Source organism: Hemitrygon akajei, chromosome 16, assembly GCF_048418815.1.
Source record: "Hemitrygon akajei chromosome 16, sHemAka1.3, whole genome shotgun sequence".
NCBI classification, from domain to species: Eukaryota; Metazoa; Chordata; class Chondrichthyes; order Myliobatiformes; family Dasyatidae; genus Hemitrygon; species Hemitrygon akajei.
Window position 1 is genome coordinate 19436360 of NC_133139.1, and position 19233 is coordinate 19455592.

Below are 19233 nucleotides of genomic sequence, written 5' to 3' on the forward strand. Positions count from 1 at the left end.
GCATGCCCTTTTCTCACTGTTACCATCAGGTAGGAGGTACAAAAACCTGAAGGCACACACTCAGCGATTCACGAACAGCTTCTTCCCCTCTGCCATCCGATTCCTAAATGGACATTGAAACTTTGGACACTACTTCACTTTAAAAAAAACAGTATTTCTGTTTATGCACTTTTTAAAATCTATTCAATATACATAATTGATTTACATGTTTATTTACTATTATTTTTTCTCTGCTATATTATGTATTGCATTGAACTGCTGCTGCCAAGTTAATAAATTTCATGCCACATGCCGGTGTTAATAAACCTGATTTTGATTTTTTTTTCTCCACGTCATCTTTTCTCTACATCAATATTCACAGTAATCAATAGTGTCACCCATCTTTCTTCTTACACCCGAACCTCATAATTAATAGCCAATCCTTGTGTGGTAGAAATAGTTAAAAGTAGTGTATGAGGGGATACTTGACGACTCAGAAGAGGCTGGACAAGACTGCTAATGCAAGTCGAGAATAAGTGTGGAAGATAAGCGTAGCACCATGAATTCAAATAAACAGAATACTAAGCCCCTGGAACCAGGAGGGGGGGTGCACCTGGGGGCAAATCATGTGTTCTGATATCAGGGAATAGAGAGGACGGTTAGACTTGTGCTCAGATGTAAATCCTGAGTCCTGATAACAGGGAACAAAGAGGATTGTTAGACTCGTGCTCAGCGATAACTGACATGCCATCTTAACAATTCATCATGTACTGACTGTGGGATGCCCAACAAAGTCATGTGAAGTTGTTTGTCTTGCTGGATAAATATGAGCTCTGTATAACCTAAAATTCAGAGCTCTGGTGGCAGTGGAGACTGCTGCAGGCTCTCCATGATATCATGTTAATAAACTCTTAAAATGAAACTCTTAAGTTGCTCTGGAGTTCTTAGTATTTCCACAGCACCTTGTTTCCAAGACAGGGTACTGTTTCTGGCACACATTGTAGCTCATTATGGCCAATGGCACCTGCAGCTCTCCACCTTGTGCCTAAGTGCTCAAAACACACGAAGCATGCAGGAAGCTCAGACTGCTTTAGTTCTATCTACAATAATACTAGTACTTCTTGTAGTGTTACCTACTCCTGTGCACTTTCCTTTTTCAAGACTTAATGTCATCAGATGCAAATCTGACTTACCCCCTTCCACTATCTTAAAAAGGCCTCATATAGAGTAGGACTTGTGTTCTGATTGTAGAAACACTTGCCTTCTGCTCCAATTATAGAATTCCCTAATGACTAATGCACATTTACATTTTGTAGTTCACTGAACTGTAACTTGGCTTACGTGTCACATTCTGGAGCACACTCAGGTGCCATCACCTCCATGGGCTCAAACAATCATCCACGTTAAGCAGTAATTCACGTGGATCTAAATTCAGTCTAGCTTTCTGCACTGTGTCCATAGTGTGGCCTTTGGTAGTGCAAATGTGTTTAGTCTAACCGCTATTCTGATTTGTCTGCGGCCTCAGCTTTGCCATAGTAAATCTCAACATAAAATAGAGGAAAGAGCACTTGTTTTGTCTGAGCAGTTCACAAGCTTCTTAAAAACAATTCTCCAACTTCAGGTCTTTTTGGTTTTCACTATCTTTTTCTCACTTCATTTCTATGAAACGTTTTTCTAATAGTTTGAACCAATCTCCATATAGTCCAGGGGTTCTCAACCTTTATGCCATGGACTAATACCATTAAGCAAGGGGTCTGTGGACCACAGGAGGCCATGATATAGTCTACTGTCTTGCATCTGACCAGTACCTCTGCTCCATAGTGGAAAACTAAATTCTCCAATCTTGTTCCCCAGTTTGACCTCAAGTTTCAAATTTATTTATCACCCGTGCAGCAAAACATACAATGAAAGGTGTCACGTGCATTAACAACCAACACACCCAAGGGTGTGTCGAGGGCAGCCCACAATTGTTGCAATTCAGACTCAGACCTGCTTTCTCTTTTCATGAAAGTGAAAACAACCGACTGGATGAACTCAGCGGGCCAGGCAGCGTCTGTGAAAGTAAATGTACAGTTCACATCTTGATTCGGGAACTGTTCATCTGCCTTTTTCCCTCCAGATTCTGCCTGGTCCACTGAGATCCTCCTATATTTTGTTTTCGCTCCAGATTCCAGCATCTCTCATTTCTTGTCCACATCTTCCCCCTTTCCATAAATGCTGTGTGATTGTCTGATTTCTTCCATCACTTTCTGCTTTTAATTTCAGCAGCTGGAGTTTTTAAGTTTTAATGGTGAATACTAGTGTGATCATAGCACGTCTTGAACTTCCCTGCCCTTTCCAAAGTTCACTCACTTGCTATCTTAACTGTCTTTGGGAAGGCAATGGACTGAAATACAAAACTGGGAGACTTTCAGTCTCACCAAGGTTCTGCAGTGATTCCAGCTGTCTATCAAACTCAAAAATCCTCAGTCTGAAGATGCTTCGCATATCTGGGGCTATACTTTATTTTCCAATTTTTGCAAGCTGTATGAATTCCAGTCATACATCTCAACTTCCCATCCATGATCCAAAATAACTTGCATTTCATTTTTATTCCCGTTTCAGACAGGCTTGCATATCTGTTATCCTAATAGTACCTCATCCTTAACTTTTAATCTTAGTGTCATTGTTAAAGCTGCAAGTTAGTGATAACTATTTTACTATTAATTTAACTTTTCTTTTAATTAACATGGCAGCTCCCTACTACTTCACTGAGTTTCCACTCTTTAGATTTGGTACAAAAAACATCATGCTAAATTTTGGGACTGCTGGCCCAATCAATCAACCCACTGATTGATGCAAAAGCCATCCAGATGGGCATCCTCATTTGGTCAACTAATGAATATTCAGTTTATTCTTCGATTAAAGCCCTACCTTTCACTGTGAAGAGGTCCTTTCATGTACTTTTCCTCTGCTTTCTTGATGGTTATTTGTTCAACCTCCGCAATAGCACAGATAATGGCCTAAAATGAAAAAGGAACTGCTTTTAGTCCACGATGTTGCAGTGGGGAACAAGGTGTGAGAAGGACATAGACATAAGAGATTAGAGGTGAATAATCCATATTGAAGGAATGATTATCCGGAGTTCATCAGGCAAAATCAATTGTTTTATGGCAATTGTGGTATTTAAATTCAGTTATGCAAATAAAAATACTATATTTTCAGGAATTAAAGTGAGGCACAAGTGTGACATGCAATTGATGAAATGAAAGCTAAACAATTCATTAATACCCTTTAAGGGAAAATGGAAATTGTAATCATACTTGAAAGTTAAAAACAAAATGGGAATCTGAAAAAGAAATGCTGGAGTCTCAGGTCAGGCAATATTTGTGGAAAGGGAAATTGTAAATGTTTTATTTGCAGGACCTCCTATTAGAAATGGCAAAGAGAATAGATGTTAGTTTTCAGTAGCAGAGGTGGTGAAGGAGGATGGATTGAATAAAGGGAATAGCTTCCTGCACTTTGTTTCTATCACATCTAGCCTTACTCATTCGGGGCTATGTGAGACATGTGATTTAGGAAAGAAGGTGGCAGTTCATCAACCCCTTTAGGATATTTGGAGATAAGCAATAAAAATATTCAAAGCCAAGTATTTCAGTTCATCAACATTTCTGGGATACCTTGCAAGAACAGCCCTCTTCAGGTTATGCCACAGCATCTTAATTGAGTTAAGATCTGGACTCTGACTTGGCCATTTCAAAAAAATTTCTCCTTTTTAAACCATTTTGTTGATTTACCCTTATGTTTCGGATTACTGTCTTGTTGCAACACCCAACTTCTAGTAAGCTTCAGGTAACGGGCAGCTACCCTGAGATTCTCCTGTAAAGTGTCTTGATCCAACTTTGAATTCATTGTTCCATCAATGACTGCAAGCTGTCCAGGCCCTGAGGCAGCAAAGCAGCCCCAATCCATGATGCTCCTTCCACCATGCTTCACAGTTCGGATGAGGTTTTGGTGTTGGTGTGCAGTACCCTTTTGCCTCCAAACAAAGCAGTATGCATTTCTGTCAAAATGGTTTAACTTTTGTCTCATCTAGTCACAGATTATTGTCCAGAAGTGTTGTGGAACATCCAGGTGGTCTTTGCAAATTTGAGTGTGCAGCACTTTTTTTTTTTGGAGAGCAGTAGTTTCCTCCATGGTGTCCTTTCATGTTCAGTGCTTTTTACAGTGGACACATGAACAGAGACTTTAGTAAGTTTTAGAGATTTCTGCAGGTCTTTTGCTGTTACCCTTAGGTTTTTTTTTCACCTCTTTCAGCATGGCATGTTATGCTCTTGGCACTATCTTTGCAGGACGTCCACTCCAAGGTAGAGTAGCAACAGTACTGAATTTCCTTCATTTGGAGACAATTTCTCTTACTGTGGACTGATGAACACTCAGGTTTTTAGAAATGCTCCTGCTTCATGCATCTCTACAATTCCTCTAAGGTCCTCTGAAAGTTGTTTTGATGAGGCACATGCACAAAAACACATCTTTCTTAAGAAGTGCAGGCTCTCTCAGTAACCTGTGTGTCTTTTTTTTTAAAGGACAGGATACCTCAATTGTTTGTAGGTTATTAGCTTAGGGAGATTGTATTTGTCTTATTGTGACTTAAATGAAGATCAGACCACATTGAGTAATTATACAGAAAACCACATACTTTTTCTTGCAACTGTACATAGAGTGTTACTCAATTAAACAGTAGTGTGTCTCTTTTATACCTTTTAGCTATTTCCAGGAAACTAATTGGAGCAGCTGCTTAATAGTACCAAAATGTACTGGTTCTGATGTTCCAAATTAACCAGAATCCATTGTATGAGAAAATGTTTGAAGTAACTAACCTGAGTTGCAGGGAGGAGTGGCAGAGAAAAAGGTATCTTGGAAAATTGACGTGGAAGCATTCTCAAATATCTTGGAAAGCTGACAAAAATTGCTTTTCTGCTCAAATTACAACTCAGTCTCAACTTCATGCACTTTATACATATCCATTCAAGTAGACTCATAAGCCTGAATCTTCTCAGTCTTTGACATAACAAAAATTCTGCTAAATCTAATCAGATGCTATTAGAGATTCAGATCCAGGGAATGAATTGTATTGACACTTAACATAGCGATTTTAGTTTAAATGGTAGCCTCTGTATGGCCTCTATATATAAATCACTTGCTTTTTTAAAAAAAAAATGAAAATAAGCCCAAATAGTGAATTCTAATTTAAGTGTTATGCAAATTAAGTTTGAAAAGATAGTTTATTTACATTTATACACGAGGGATCTGCAGTTGAAGGCTGATTAGCAGTAACATCCTCTGTAATGTTAGTGAAATTAATGTGTAACCCCAATAGAAATGGAGCAATTTGCAATCTAGTAATTAAGCTAAGGTTTAGCTGTAGGAACATAATAATTAGGAGCAACAGTATGCTATTTGGCCTCTCAAGATTGCTCTACTATTTAATAAAATCATAGAACTTCAACTTTAGATTCCTGTCTGTGGTAACCTTTCACCCCTCTTGCTTACTAATTATCTGCTTTCAAAATAATTTAAATCTTTTGCTTCCATTATTCTTGAAGAAGAGCTCCAAAGAATCTTGATTCTCAGATTTTAAAAAAACTCACCTCATCTGACTGAAATGCTGGTGAACCACGGAAATGAAGACTAAACTATCTGTTCTCTATTAAATTTAAATACTTTTGACACCTTGCTGATATTTAGGTAGTGTTTGGGTTACCATTTGAATCGCCTATGGCTATAGTGCTGGAGAACAGGATTTATACAGTTGAGTGTCCACAGGTCAGAATGGATGCTACAAGTTGAATGACCATTTTCATGCTGTAGGACTCTGAATTTGTATTCAGCAGCACATTTCCCACTGATTATTTGCAAATTTTACATTTAGCCTTGTATTAGCATGTTTTAGCAAAAACATCCACTTAAATATTTCTGGGTGCCTGACATTAAATGAAAAAAAGAAAGAAAATAAAACATGAAAATTCATATTGTTCCTCCCCAACTCTGGAATGTTGACGAGCAATGGTCAATCACTTCTACACCATCACTGCAAAGACTTGATAACTGGATTGTTCCTCAGTTTCATTTTATTTTTGCTCCACTTCTCTTAAATTGAGATTTTCATTTACAGCACTCACCACATTTGAGGGGAGAATTTCAAATTTTCCTCTAGCATTTCTGTGGAAAAAGTCCTTCCTGCAAAGCTAACTCAAATTGTAAATATTCCTATAAATTGCCTTATTTGGAATTACTTCCCTGTATCAACCTTAATTATCATTTTATTATCTTCCAAACTTGAGTACAAACTTGTGCATTTGTAAGCTAACCCAAATATCAGCTTAGCAAAGTTAATGGTAAAGCTCTAGTTAATAAAGCCATTATGAATAGTTCAGTACTACTCTAGCCTATATAAAATTTAACTTCATTCCCATCCATGCAATGAAATCCCCAACACTTGAACAATGTGATTCATAACGTTCAATTAGAACTCACCTCCGGTAAGAGAACATCCAAGATAAACCTGCACCTCTCATAGTCTACCAACAGCTGGGTGCTTACATTCATTTCATATACACTTTTTAAGTAGTTCATCACTTTGTCCACCTGCCAGTCATCTTCAAGGTAGGTGTCAATAACACTCGAGTTGCGGGTACGGGTTTTGAACTCCTCAAGCCACTTGGAATGCCTTTTTCCCTTAATTACATCTTGAAGATGCTTCTCCACGCCCTTAGCCTTGACAATGAATTGCACAAGTTTTTCATTAGCTCGATCCCTGGCAGCTTTCTTCCTATCAGGGAGAAGTTTCTTGGCAGGCTGGTGTTTGGTTGGTGTTGTGTCATATTCACAATCAGAATGGCCTTCCACCTGACTCTCAATTGAATTGGATGGGAAAGTCATTAATGAAGGATCTTGTGCAAATGATTTTCGTACTGGGATACCTGCAAAATAGCAGAAATAATGATTGGATAATTATAAGCACAAAGACATTGCTATATGGTCAATGAACTTGTAGCACAGTTGCAGATTGGCAAGTATGATGTTGTAGGCATCACAGAATCATGGCGGAAAGAAGATTATAGCTGGGAGCTTAATGTCCAGGATACATGTTATATCAAAAGGACAGACAGGAAGGCAGAGGGGGGACTGGTTCCTCTGTTAGTAAAAAAAAAACTGAAATCAAATCATTCGAAAGAGGTGACACAGCGTTGAAAGGCGTTGAATCATTGTGGATAGAGCCAAGGAACTGCAAAGGTAGTAAGACTCTGATGGGAGTTGTATACAGACCCCGAAAGAGTAGCAAGGATGTGGTCTACAAAATGCAAAAGGAGATGGAAAATACATACCAAAAGGGCAATGTTACAATAGTCATGGGGGAAGTTAATTTGCAGGAAAATCAGATCGGTGCTGGATTACAGAAGATAGAATTTCGAGTGGCTATGAGATGGCCTTTTAGAGAAGTTTGTGGTTGAGCCCACTTGGGAGTCAGCTATTCTGGATTGGGTGTTGTGCAATGAACCAAAATTGATTAGAGAGCTTAAGGTCAGAGAACCCTTAGGGGTAAGTGATCATAATATGATTGAATGCACTCTGAAATTTGAGAAGGAGAAGTAAAGTCAGATGTATCAATATTACAGTGCAGTAAAGGGAATTACGGAGGCATGAGAGAGGAGTTGGCCAGAAATGATTGGAAAAGAACACTGGCAGGGATGACGGCACAGCAGCGATGGCTGGAATTTCCAGAAGCAAGTCGGAAGGCACAGGATATATACGTCCCAAAGAGGAAGAAATATTCTAAAGAAAAGATGACACAACCATGGCTAACAAGAGAAGTCAAAGCCAACATAAAAGCCAAAGAGAGGGCATATAATACAGCAGAAAAAAGTGGAAAGTTAGAGGATTGGGAAGCTGTTAAAAACCAACAGAAGGCAACTAAAAAGTCATTAAGGTAAAGATGGAATATGAAAGTCAGCTAGCCAACAATATTAATGAGGATACTAAAAAGTTTCTTCAGATAGAAAGTGGAAAAGAGAGTGGTTATTGGACTGCTGGAAATGATGCTAGAGAGGTAGTAATGGGGGAGAAGGAAATGGTGGACAAACTAAATAAGTATCTTGCACCAGTCTTCACTGTAGAAGATACAAGTAGTATGGTGGAAGTTCTAGGTGTCAGGGGTCATGAACTGTCTGAAGTTACTATTTTTAGAGAAGGTTCTGAGGAAACAAAAGTCTAAAGGTAGGTAAGTCACCTAGACCAGGTGGTGTACACTCCAGGGTTCTTAAAGAAGTGGCTGAAGAAATTGTGGCGGCATTAGTAATGATCTTTCAAGGATCACTAGATTCTGGAATGGTTCCAGAAGACTAGAAAATTGGAAATATCTCACTCCACTCAAGGGAGAAAAGCAGAAGAAAGGAAACTATAGGACAGTTAGTCTGACCTCAGTGGTTGGGAAGATGTTGGAGTCGATTATTAAGGATGGGGTCTCAGGGTTCTTGAGGCACATGATAAAATATGCTGTATTCAGCATGGTTTCCTCAAGGGAAAATCTTGCCTGACAAAACTGTTGAAGTAACGAGCAGGACAGATAAAGGAGAATCAGTTGATATTGTGCATTTGGATTTTCAGAAGCCCTTTGACAATGTGCCACATGAGGCTGCTTAACAAGCTACAAGGAAGATTTTAACATGGATAAAGCAGTGGCTTATTGACAGGAGGCAAAGAATGGGAACAAAGGGAGCCTTTTCTGGTTGACTGCCGGTGAGTAGTGGGGTTCCATAGGGATCTGTGTTGGGACTGATTCTTTTCATGTTGTTGCAAAGTTTGCAGACGATATGAAGATAGGTGGAGGGGCTGGTAGTTCTTGAGGAAGTAGAGAGTGTACAAAAGGACTTAGATTAGGAGATTGGGCAAATAAATAGCAGCTGGAATAGTGTCAGGAAGTGTATGGTCATGCACTCTGGTAGAAGAAATGAAAGGGTTGACCATTTTCTAAATGGAGAGAAAATACAAAAAAATGAGGCACAAAGGGAGATGGAAGTGCTTGTGCAGGAGCCCCTAAAGGTTAATTTTGCAGGTTGAGTTTGTGGTGAGGAAGGCAAATGTGATGTTAGCATTCATTTCAAGAGGACTAGAATACAAAAGCAGGACATAAAGACTCAGCTTTACAAAGCACTAGTGAGACCTCACTTGAAGGGTTGTGAACAGTTTTGGGCCCCTTATCTTAGAAAGGATGTGCTGAAACTGGAGAGGGTGTCAAAGGAGGTTCACGAAAATGATTCCAGGATTGTACACCTTGTTATATGAAGAGCATTTGATGGTTCTGGGCCTAAATTCTCTAAAATTCACAAGAATGGAGGGGTAACACTGAAACCTATGGAATGGTGAAAGAAAGGCCTTGATAAGAGTGGATGTGGAGAAGATGGTTTCCTGTGATGGGAGAGTCTAAGATCAGAGGACACAGCCTCAGAATAGAGGGTCGTATTTTTAGAATGGAGATGAGGAGGAATTTCTTTAGCCAGAGAGTGGTGAATCTGTGGAATTCTTTTGCCATAAGCAGCTGTGGAGGCCAAGTCTTACGTCTGTTTAAGGCAGAGGTTGACATATTCTTGATTGGTCAGGCCATGAAGGTATACAGAAGTGGGGGGAGGGGGGAGAAGCAGCAGTTTGGGGAAAATTGAATCAGTCATGATGGAATAGTGGAGCAGACTCAATGGGCCAAATGGCCTAATTCTGCTCCTACATCTTTTAACAGTGGCATAACTTAGTTTTAAAAGGGCAATTGCATTCTTGGAAAGAACATTCATCATTTACTTACTCTCAACCTCGAGAGAGAGAGAGTAGGTGGGGCAAAGGTACTGCTTTTTAAGAATGCATTTTGAAATTTCCTTTTCTGATTAGGTAACCCCACCACTATACTAATCTCCCAGTTTTGCTTTCTTTTCCATTTCAGAACAAAAGCTCTCCATAAGATGTATTTGCTCACAAGCAAAGTAAATGATTTGCTACTGAATTCAATCTCAAACTAATCTCACTGGGCAAGAGCCATGTCAGATGTTAGTGAACATTATCTAAGCAATAATAGCACAGATGGATCCAGTGGCATTATGCCAAATTCACAAGAGCACTACAATCTTGAGAAGAGGTAGGTTTAATTTCCAAGTCATGCTGACAGTAGTGGATTTAAGTGTTTATCTCTAGTTGCACACTCAGATAGCAAAAGCGTAAAAATATTCTTCAAATCCTGCAAGGTCCTACCATCTAGAACACAGAACATAGAAGAGTACAGCACAGAACAGGCCATTTGGCCCACAACACTGTGCCAAACCAGCTAAAAAGCAAATCGAAACACCAAACACCAATCCATCCTACCTACACCATGTCCATATCCCTCCACCTTTCTTACATTCATGTGCCTATCCAAATGTCTCTTAAATGCATCTACCACCATACCAGGCATCTACACACCATTCCCTACAAACCCTTTCACTATAAATTGCATTAAGGGAAATTAAAAGACTAGATGCTGGAAACCCAAAATAAAAACAGGAACTGGGGGGAAACACTCAGGGGTTCACACAGCTTCTATGGGGAGATTTGTTCTGACAAAGGATGTAGTTTCCGAAAACATTAATTTGCACGACATTATGACAGCTTGGGACATCGGAGTTCAGAGTTCAATTCCAGTGTCCTCTGTAGAAAGTTTGTACTTTCTTCCCATGTGCACATGATTTTCTTCCAAGTGCTCTGATTTCCTCCCACAGTCCAAAGACTACCAATTTGTAGTTCAATTGGTCATTGTAAATTATCCTGTGATTAGGCTCGGGTTAAATTGGTGGGTTGCTGGATGGTGTAACTTGGTGGGCTGGAAGGGCCTGTTTCACATTATATCTTTAACTCTAATTAAAATAAAATAATACCTAATCTGTTATATGGCTTCAGCAATTTCTGAATGAATGCTTGAATTAACTGCTTAGCAACTAGTATGTTATGAAAGAATATTTTTAATGACTTGAAATAAAAATGTGTTTTTGAAACATACAATACCAAATTGAATTCCACCATATTAAACATAGTCCAGTAAAATATTCCACCTAACTTAAATATTAGCTGATATTGGGTGAAAAAGGCTGGTGAAATACAGCACAGCAATACAAGGAACACACACAAAATGCTGGTGGAACACAGCAGGCCAGGCAGCATCCATAGGGAGAAGCGCTGTCGACGTTACGGGTCGAGACCCTGCTGTGTTCCAGCAGCATTTTGTGTGTGTTGTTTGAATTTCCAGCATCTGCAGATTTCCTCGTGTTTACAGCAATACATGGTCTACTTTCCTGCTAATACAGCCACTTATCCCTCAATTCAAATAGCAAAAATAGATTGCTTGGTCATCCATAATACAGCTGTCATATCCCAAAGCAACTGCATCAAATTTTGTTCACATTTCCACTCAGGGATGCTGCTTTATGTTAGATTTAAAACAAAATCTAAAATGTTGAAATATCCTCACCCACACCAGAATCTACAACTGAGATTTCTGTGCTGACAATTCTATTCTCCTACTTCCTTCTTTCTGTTTGTGTTCTTTCATTCAGCCATTTGGGCACCAAGTCTTGGAATCTACATTCTAAATCTCGAAAGACACTCCCCAAACTTTTGGTTTTGGTCCTAACTTTTCTTTTAATATACTAGTTACTATTGCAAACCGGAGATGCTCTAGCTATCTAATCATTGACCTGGTAGACATCAACAGCTCATCACAACCTTCGGAATATCTGGCACCTGTTTGCCTCGGATGGTGATCTTAAATCTAAGCCAAAGTTAGAAAAAAAAATGCCACCGTACGCAAGTGTCTAGGGAAAAATATACAATTGATTTTCCTTAACAAGTAAATAAAAGCCAATTCATATGAAGTGGTCTTCAATTCAAATCATCTTGCCATAGAGTACTTTGAAATAATAGATTAAAAATCCAAAGTTAACAAGACTTACTGAGTTCAGCTGTGCAATATTCAACAAAAGAACCTGTGAAGGACCCGCAGCCTGCAAAAAAATTCAATACATATAGTCACATGGGTGAATTTCATTTCACTTCAACTGAATATGATTGCATTATAAATGTTTACACTGGTTTTCTCTCTGATAAAGAGAAGGGTAGAAAAAGATAACTTGATTACTCCTTCTTGCTAACCTCAATGCGTTCAAGACTAAATTAACATAAATAAATATACTTGGTGTTTTGGGAAACAGATAAATATGCATTTCCTTTGAAGATACAACTTTGAAAGGAGAGTGAAGTCAAATGGTGCTAAACGGCAACTCCTTTGCTTGCATCTTTGGAAACAGTTTTATTTCTATCTTTGATATCACTTTTTTTTCCCTTTTCAGGGTGTGGGGGGTTCTTTTGAAGACCCTGACCTGGAGTTACACCCTAACTTCAGTTCTTTGCAGGAATGGGACCTGTTCTCAGGGCCTCACAACCGGCCGCTTTTTGATATCCCAAGGATGCGGCCTGGAAGATGAGCGCACCTTCAGGGTCTGGTATTTCGTAGCTCTGGGGACATGATGATTCTAGGCTGGTGCCCCTGACTGAAGCGTAGCAGAACATGGAACATTAGGAGCAGTGGGTTAACTGTCGGGGGTTGTGTGTCCGGAGAGTTGCGCATTTTCATACTGACTCTCTGGGTGCAGAGCTTGGAAAAAGCGACATAAACAGACCTTTAACATCATAAATCAGCAAGGTGTTTGTTATGCCCCACCTCTCGCTGTGAAATGGGGACACCTCTTTTTCCCTTATTAGGGAGAGAGCCTATGGTATGTCTAATTATTGAGTGAACGAGTAGTTCTGGGATACTGCAAGTCTAGTGTCTTAATTGTTGCTTTTTTTGCTGGTGGGGGTGGGGGGGGTCTTTGCCTTGCTGCTGGTCATGCGTGGGAGGGGCTTTGGGGTTCTAACGTTTAACTGTCATTCATTCTTTGGGGGCACTCCTTGGTTTTTGTGGACATCTGCAAAGTAAAAGAATTTCAGGTTGTGTACTGTATACCTTTCTCTGACATTAACTGTACCTATTGAATATGCACAGGATACAAGCCAATTTTAGCTGTTAAGGGTGACAAGGACAACCACAGCCCACAGCTGTGCTCCATGTTGAATTTCCCCATGGGGATGAATAAAGTATCTATCTATCATCTTTCTCAAGGCTTCATGATTGTTTAATGTCATTGTCAATACACAAGTATAAAGGAGAACCACACTGTTGCTCCAGATCCAAAGCAACATAAAAACACCCATAACTCAAGAACACAATAAAAATACACAATAGATATAAATACCCAAGATAGCTTACATACATATATTGATTAAACATACATAAGGCAACCACGACATGAAATGATAAAGTAGTGGTGGTGGTGGATGTGCTGTGGTGTGTCAGTGGGTGGGGCATTAATCAGACTTGCTGCTTGGGGAAAGTATCTGTTTTAAGTCTGCTGGTTCTGATATGGATGCTACATAGCCCCCTCCCTGATGGGAATGGGCCAAATAGTCCATGAGCAGGGTGATGGGATCCTTCATTATATTACTGGTTCCAGCTTATTTCTGTAGTAACGTCCTTGATGGCAGTAGGCTGGTGCCAGTGCTGCTTTGGCAGTTTTGACTACCGATTGTAAACCCTTCTTATAAAGTGCAGTGCAGTTTGCATAGCATAGAGTGATGCAGCATGTAAGGATGCTCTCTTCTGTGCATCTGTAGAAGGTCATAAGTATTGATGTGCACAGTCCAGCTCTTTTCAGCCTCCTCAGAAAGTAAAGGCATGGTTAGTTAGCTTTCTTGATTGTGTAGGAAATGCTCTGGGACTTGAGAGGTTGTGCAATAGATGCACTCCCAGGAGTTTGAACTACATGCAGTTTTCACTGCTGTACTGCCGATGTAGAGGGGTGTGAGTGGTGGGAGTTCTACTGAAGTCAATAACCATTTCCTTTATCTTGTTGACAATGAGGAAGGGGTTATTTGCCTGGCACCAGGCCTTGAGCTTTTCCATCTCCTCTCTGTAGGCTGTCTTGTTGTTGGCGGAGTGCCCTCGCCGTTGTGTCATTGGCGAACTTGACAATATGATATTTTATGTGTTTGATCATGCAGTCGTGTGTGAGCAGAATGTATAGCTGTGGTCTCAGCACACCGCTCTGGGGGGCACTCGTGTTGAAGATGATGGGAATGGAGGAGCCATTGTTCATTTTGACTATCAGAGGACAGTTAGGTAGGAAGTCCAACACATAATTGTACAGAGGTGCATTTAAACCAAAGAGTAGGAGCTTGTTCACCAAGGTCTATATTGGTGAATGTCAGATTGAAATCCAGAAATAGCATTTAACATAAATGTCCTAGTTTTCTAGGTGTGTCAGGGCTAGCTAGCTGCATGACAGATGCTATGGCATTTGTGGTATAGTTCTGTCAATAAGCAAATTGGTGAGTGTCCTGTGTGACAGGAATAGTTCTTAAATGTGTGCCATTACCAGCCGTTCACAACACTTCATGATGATTGGTGTTGGTGCCACTGGGCAGTAATTGTTTAGTTTTGAAGGTGTAGAGTTCTTTGGTTCAGGGATGATGATGGCTGATTTGGAGTATGTGAGGACAGTAGCTTGGATGAGTAAAGTAGTGAAGATATCAATGAGCTACAAAGAGAACAGATCAGGAACAATTGCAGACAGTTGCATTACTGCCCATTTAAAATTTGATCTCTAAGCTTTCTGAAATGGAACAATATAGATTTGATTCTGTCAAAATTACAGCATAGGATTTTAAAGCCTAATGAAGCTTGGAAACATAGCTACACGTAACTGGATTGGGGGGGGGGGAGAGGTAACTTGTAAAATCTTATTAAAAATCATTCAACTCACCTCTTCTAATTCGATAGTCATCAATAAGAGCTACACACCAATCAATTGAATCATTGTAAATATGCCTTGCTGCAGCCTATAAGATAGTCAGCAATTACAAAACTGTAAAATATTAAAATCAGGCCAAACTTAAAATATTGAATGCTTAATAGAATGCAGTGACAGTTAATAATAACTGAATTGCTCTTTTAAATGCCACGTTAGCTTTCACAAAGTACATATAGAAATTCAGAGGGAATTGAGCTCTTGTTCTATTGGTCATCATTCTCACATTTTTGCTCTCAATATTTGCTTCTAAAAGTTCCTTATGATAAAAAAAATTTCATTCATCAGTTGTGACAATGAAAATTTTAACAAAGCTTTGCTCAAAACAAATTCATCTTCCTTATTCCCTCCAATTCACCCAAATCCACACTTCAACTTGCCCTACATCTAGAACTGACACTACGTGCTCTTTAAGTTACATTACAATAGTAGCACCACTACCTTTTCAAGATGAAAACTTAACACATTGTCCTTCCAATCATTTTTCTGAGCTGCTGAATTTTTGCTTTATGGCACTGCCCAGTTTTGTGTGAACTAAAAGCAGCAAACATTTTAAAATTACAGACTATTAACATGTTATCCTCCAAACCCTCTACTTAGCTCTACATCAATATCTACACAATCTCCAGTAATATTATTGAACTGAAAAGTAAAGACAAAAGTCCTGGCTACTTTTCAGACTTTCAACATTCTGCAGTTGGTGTTGCAAGGGGACTTAGGAGTCCCAGAGCAGGATTCTTTATATGTTAACTTGTAGGCTGAATCAATTACAAGAAAGCCAAATGCAATATTAGCACTGATTTTGAGGGGACTAGAATATAAAAGCAAGAATGTAGTACTGAGGCTTTATAAGCCATTAGTCAGACTGTACTTGGAATATTGCGAGTAGTTTCGGATTCCATATCCAAAAGAAATCGTGGCATTGGAGAGGGTTCAGGAAGTTTACGAGAATGATCCTCAGAACAAAGCAGTTAATATATGAGCGTTTGATGGCTCTGGGTTAACATGGAGACGTATGCAATGGTGATGGAGAGTCTCAATCCAGAGGGCACAGCCTCAGAATAGAAGGACTTCTTTTTAGGACAGAGATGAGATGGAATTTCTTTAGCCAGAGGATGGTGAATCTGTGGAATTCGTTGTCACAGACAGCTATGGAAGCCAAGTCATTGGGTATATTTAACGAAGAAGTTGATAAGCTGTTTATTAGTAAGGGAGTCAAAGGTTATGCGAAGGCAGGAGAATGAGTTTGACTAGGAATGTAATCAACCAGGGTCAAATGGCAGAGCAGACTTGATGAACTCAATGGCCTTATTCTGCAGCAATATCTGAAGGTCATTTATCAGACTAGTGACCCAAATGCTAACTGCTACACAAATGACATTTACTAAAGCACAGGTCAAGTCACTGAATTTGAGATTATAACTTACTATCCTTGACAAGTCCGAGAAGCTCCAAATGGGTTTAACTCACTGGTCTATTTTAACTGTAGGAATATGCACAAAATTAGATTTGAAAACACTTACTGTATATTTTTGTCGATCCTCACAATCAAATGGCTTTAGAGTTCTTATGGAGACACAGAAGCTGCGGAATTGAAAAATAATAATTGCATACTACTGAATATATTAAGATTTTAAAAGAATCAACATATTAGATGGCCTGAATAATAAAACAAGCTTTTTAAAATTGTTCTTGTACCAAAGTATAATCTTTAAGATCTGAGAAGTAACTTAGCAAGGCACTAACACCACGTTACCCAATACAGTACGTTAGTATTTAGGTACAATTAAGACGACAAACACTAGCAAAAAGCATTACTCTAATGACCAAAATGTTTCTAACATCATGTGGGCCTGCAAAGGAAAGCTAGTACAAGAGCAAGTAATTAGGAGAGTGTATGGAACATCACACTTTATAAAATGTGTATTGGTATTAAAGTAGAGAAGTTTTGATAGAACTTTACAGGATACTGGTGAGACCACTCCTGAAGATTGCATACAATTTTAGTCTGCATATTTAAGGATGTGCTTGCATTGGACAAGAGGCCAAAGAAAGAACATAACTAGGAGCAGACATAGGCCATTTAAGCTTATGCCTACTCTGCTATTCAGTAAGTACATGGCTGATCTTATACCTCAGTGCCACATCCTGACATATGAAGAAATATTTGTTTATATTTACTAGAGCATTGAGGTATTACTAATGAAACACAAATGCTTTGCCTCATGAGTTATCAGGAGTTGAGAGGCAAAGTTTTAGAACACAACATGTCCACCTCTCAGAGGATCAGATATCTTTGGAATTCTGTAGCACAGCTTTGGAAGCCCAGTCAGTGACTATATTAGAGGTGGCAAATGACAGACGATTAAATATGAGGGGATGAAGGGTATGGAGAGAGCAGGAAAGTTGGGCAAGATTAACTAAAGCTATAGCTGATTCAATGGAAGTGTAGGCTGAAGGAACTGATATGTTTTCCCTATCAGAAACTAATCAACACTTACAGGAAAAGGGAAATGGGGGCGGGGAGAGGGAAACTAGACAAGATACCACATAGCAATGCAAAACTTGAAAAAATTGTGTTCCTAAAATAACATCACTTACCCTTTTTTGTGCCTTTCTGCATTGATTATATTTTCATCTACAAACAATATGCTGGCCTTTTTGATTCTGGATTTTACACTTCTTACCTGTAGATAGAAGTACATTCATAAATTAGATCAATCTAAACTTTAACTGGTAAATCCAAACTTTACTGGGTTATTCTGCTACACTTCAGTGCTAAGAAAAGGCACAAGAACAAATGCAATAGTAATTGCAAACAAGCTAACACAACCCTGTCATGGAAAATTCTGCAAGTCAGTAAACCTGAAATGACACCAGTAAAACAATGGCAGCATAGTAATAAAGTTGTTGCCTCATATTTCCAGTGACTCATGTTTAATCCTGACCTCTGACACTGAAGTTTGTATGCTCTTCCCCACTGCCGTACAGGTTTCCTCCACGTTGCTACCTACATAGCAGTGTCTTTATGTCTTTAGTTGCCATTTAAATGGTTCTTAATGTCTTCCTCTGAATTGCAAAGGTTCACAACTTGGTCAAAAAAATTCTTAATTTGTGCTAAAGTATCTAATGCTACATCCAAACTAAACTGGATAATTTTGAAAACGCTGGTTTCGTGTAAAAATGATAGGCGTCCACACTATGCGTTTTTGAAAATATCTCTATCCACATTGAAACAGAGATTTCGGCGAATCTCCTCCTACTGGGCATGCGCAGGACACATCTACCGAAAACAAGCAACCTGTTTGGTGTCGAATCTCGCCGTAAAAGTGCGTGTTTGTGCAGTTACAGACTAGAAAAACTTAAAACGATGGACAGCTGTTGGCTCTCGCGCAGGAGAACTTAAAAGTTAAAAAAAAACAAATACTGGAGAGTATGGAGGCAACCGACAGGGAGTTCACAGACAGGTTGACCCAGCTGACGACGAACATTGAAAAACTGACCAACTCTGTTGCATTAATAAAGCACCTTGTTATACCTATGAATGTTTTAATGTCTGCATCAGTGTTACCTTGTATTTCCATACAATGTTACATTAGGCTGTTACACACCTATTGTCAGAGAAGTACTTGCATAAATAGGTAAACCACCTTCATATGAGCAAGGACAGAAAACAGGGCAAAGTGAGTATACTTATTTATTCAGTAAGTTATGGGTCAAGTATTTGGTGAGTACATTTCTAACTCTTCTGGCTTCAGTCTCGTTGCCGTCTGTTCTGAAATTGTTAGGTTGCGTTCAAGAAAACAATGAAATGACACACTGCCGTCTGATAGCGTTTTCAGAAGTCTCCGGTAACCCCGCCCACACTGATCTGCCCAAGCAGCATTTTCAAAAATACCCACCCTGGAAAGCGTTTCTGAAAAGCTCTGGTTTCAGGGGACGAAAACACCATTTTAGTGTAGATGGAGGGTAAAAACGAAGAGAAAAAGCTTCAGTTATGGATTTATCCGGTGTAGTGTGGACGCAGCCTAGGTCCTCCTCCTGAGATGATGTTCTCTAGTTCAGCCAGACACCCCAACAATGGGAAACACTTGTGCTTCATGCTACTCAGAATATAGGGGACCTTAAACTGAACTATCAATCAAATGGAGAGAGATTACCATTCCAGATAGTCTCCCTCATCAGCATTCACCACAGGGTGGGTTCCAACTGTGTTAGATTGAGCTTACACAATAGATTAATGTAATAAAGATAAACACTTGACATCAGTGCCCTTCCGATGATTTGAAAAGGC

At 39.3% G+C, this 19233-nt stretch overlaps 1 protein-coding gene across 8 annotated transcripts in view; it reads right to left on the minus strand.

The window, feature by feature from the left end:
• The window catches only part of LOC140739804 (PWWP domain-containing DNA repair factor 3A-like), a 79882-nt gene that overhangs the window by 4724 nt on the left and 55925 nt on the right, over nucleotides 1–19233 (minus strand). For all 8 annotated transcript variants that reach the window (XM_073068343.1, XM_073068344.1, XM_073068342.1 and 5 more), the window contains 6 exons: nucleotides 17541–17626; nucleotides 16463–16523; nucleotides 14895–14970; nucleotides 11988–12038; nucleotides 6496–6941; nucleotides 2893–2981 (listed from right to left, as the gene is read on the minus strand). In XM_073068343.1, the coding sequence (XP_072924444.1) occupies nucleotides 2893–2981; nucleotides 6496–6941; nucleotides 11988–12038; nucleotides 14895–14970; nucleotides 16463–16523; nucleotides 17541–17626 (809 nt within the window). The remainder of the gene's footprint in view (nucleotides 1–2892; nucleotides 2982–6495; nucleotides 6942–11987; nucleotides 12039–14894; nucleotides 14971–16462; nucleotides 16524–17540; nucleotides 17627–19233) is intronic.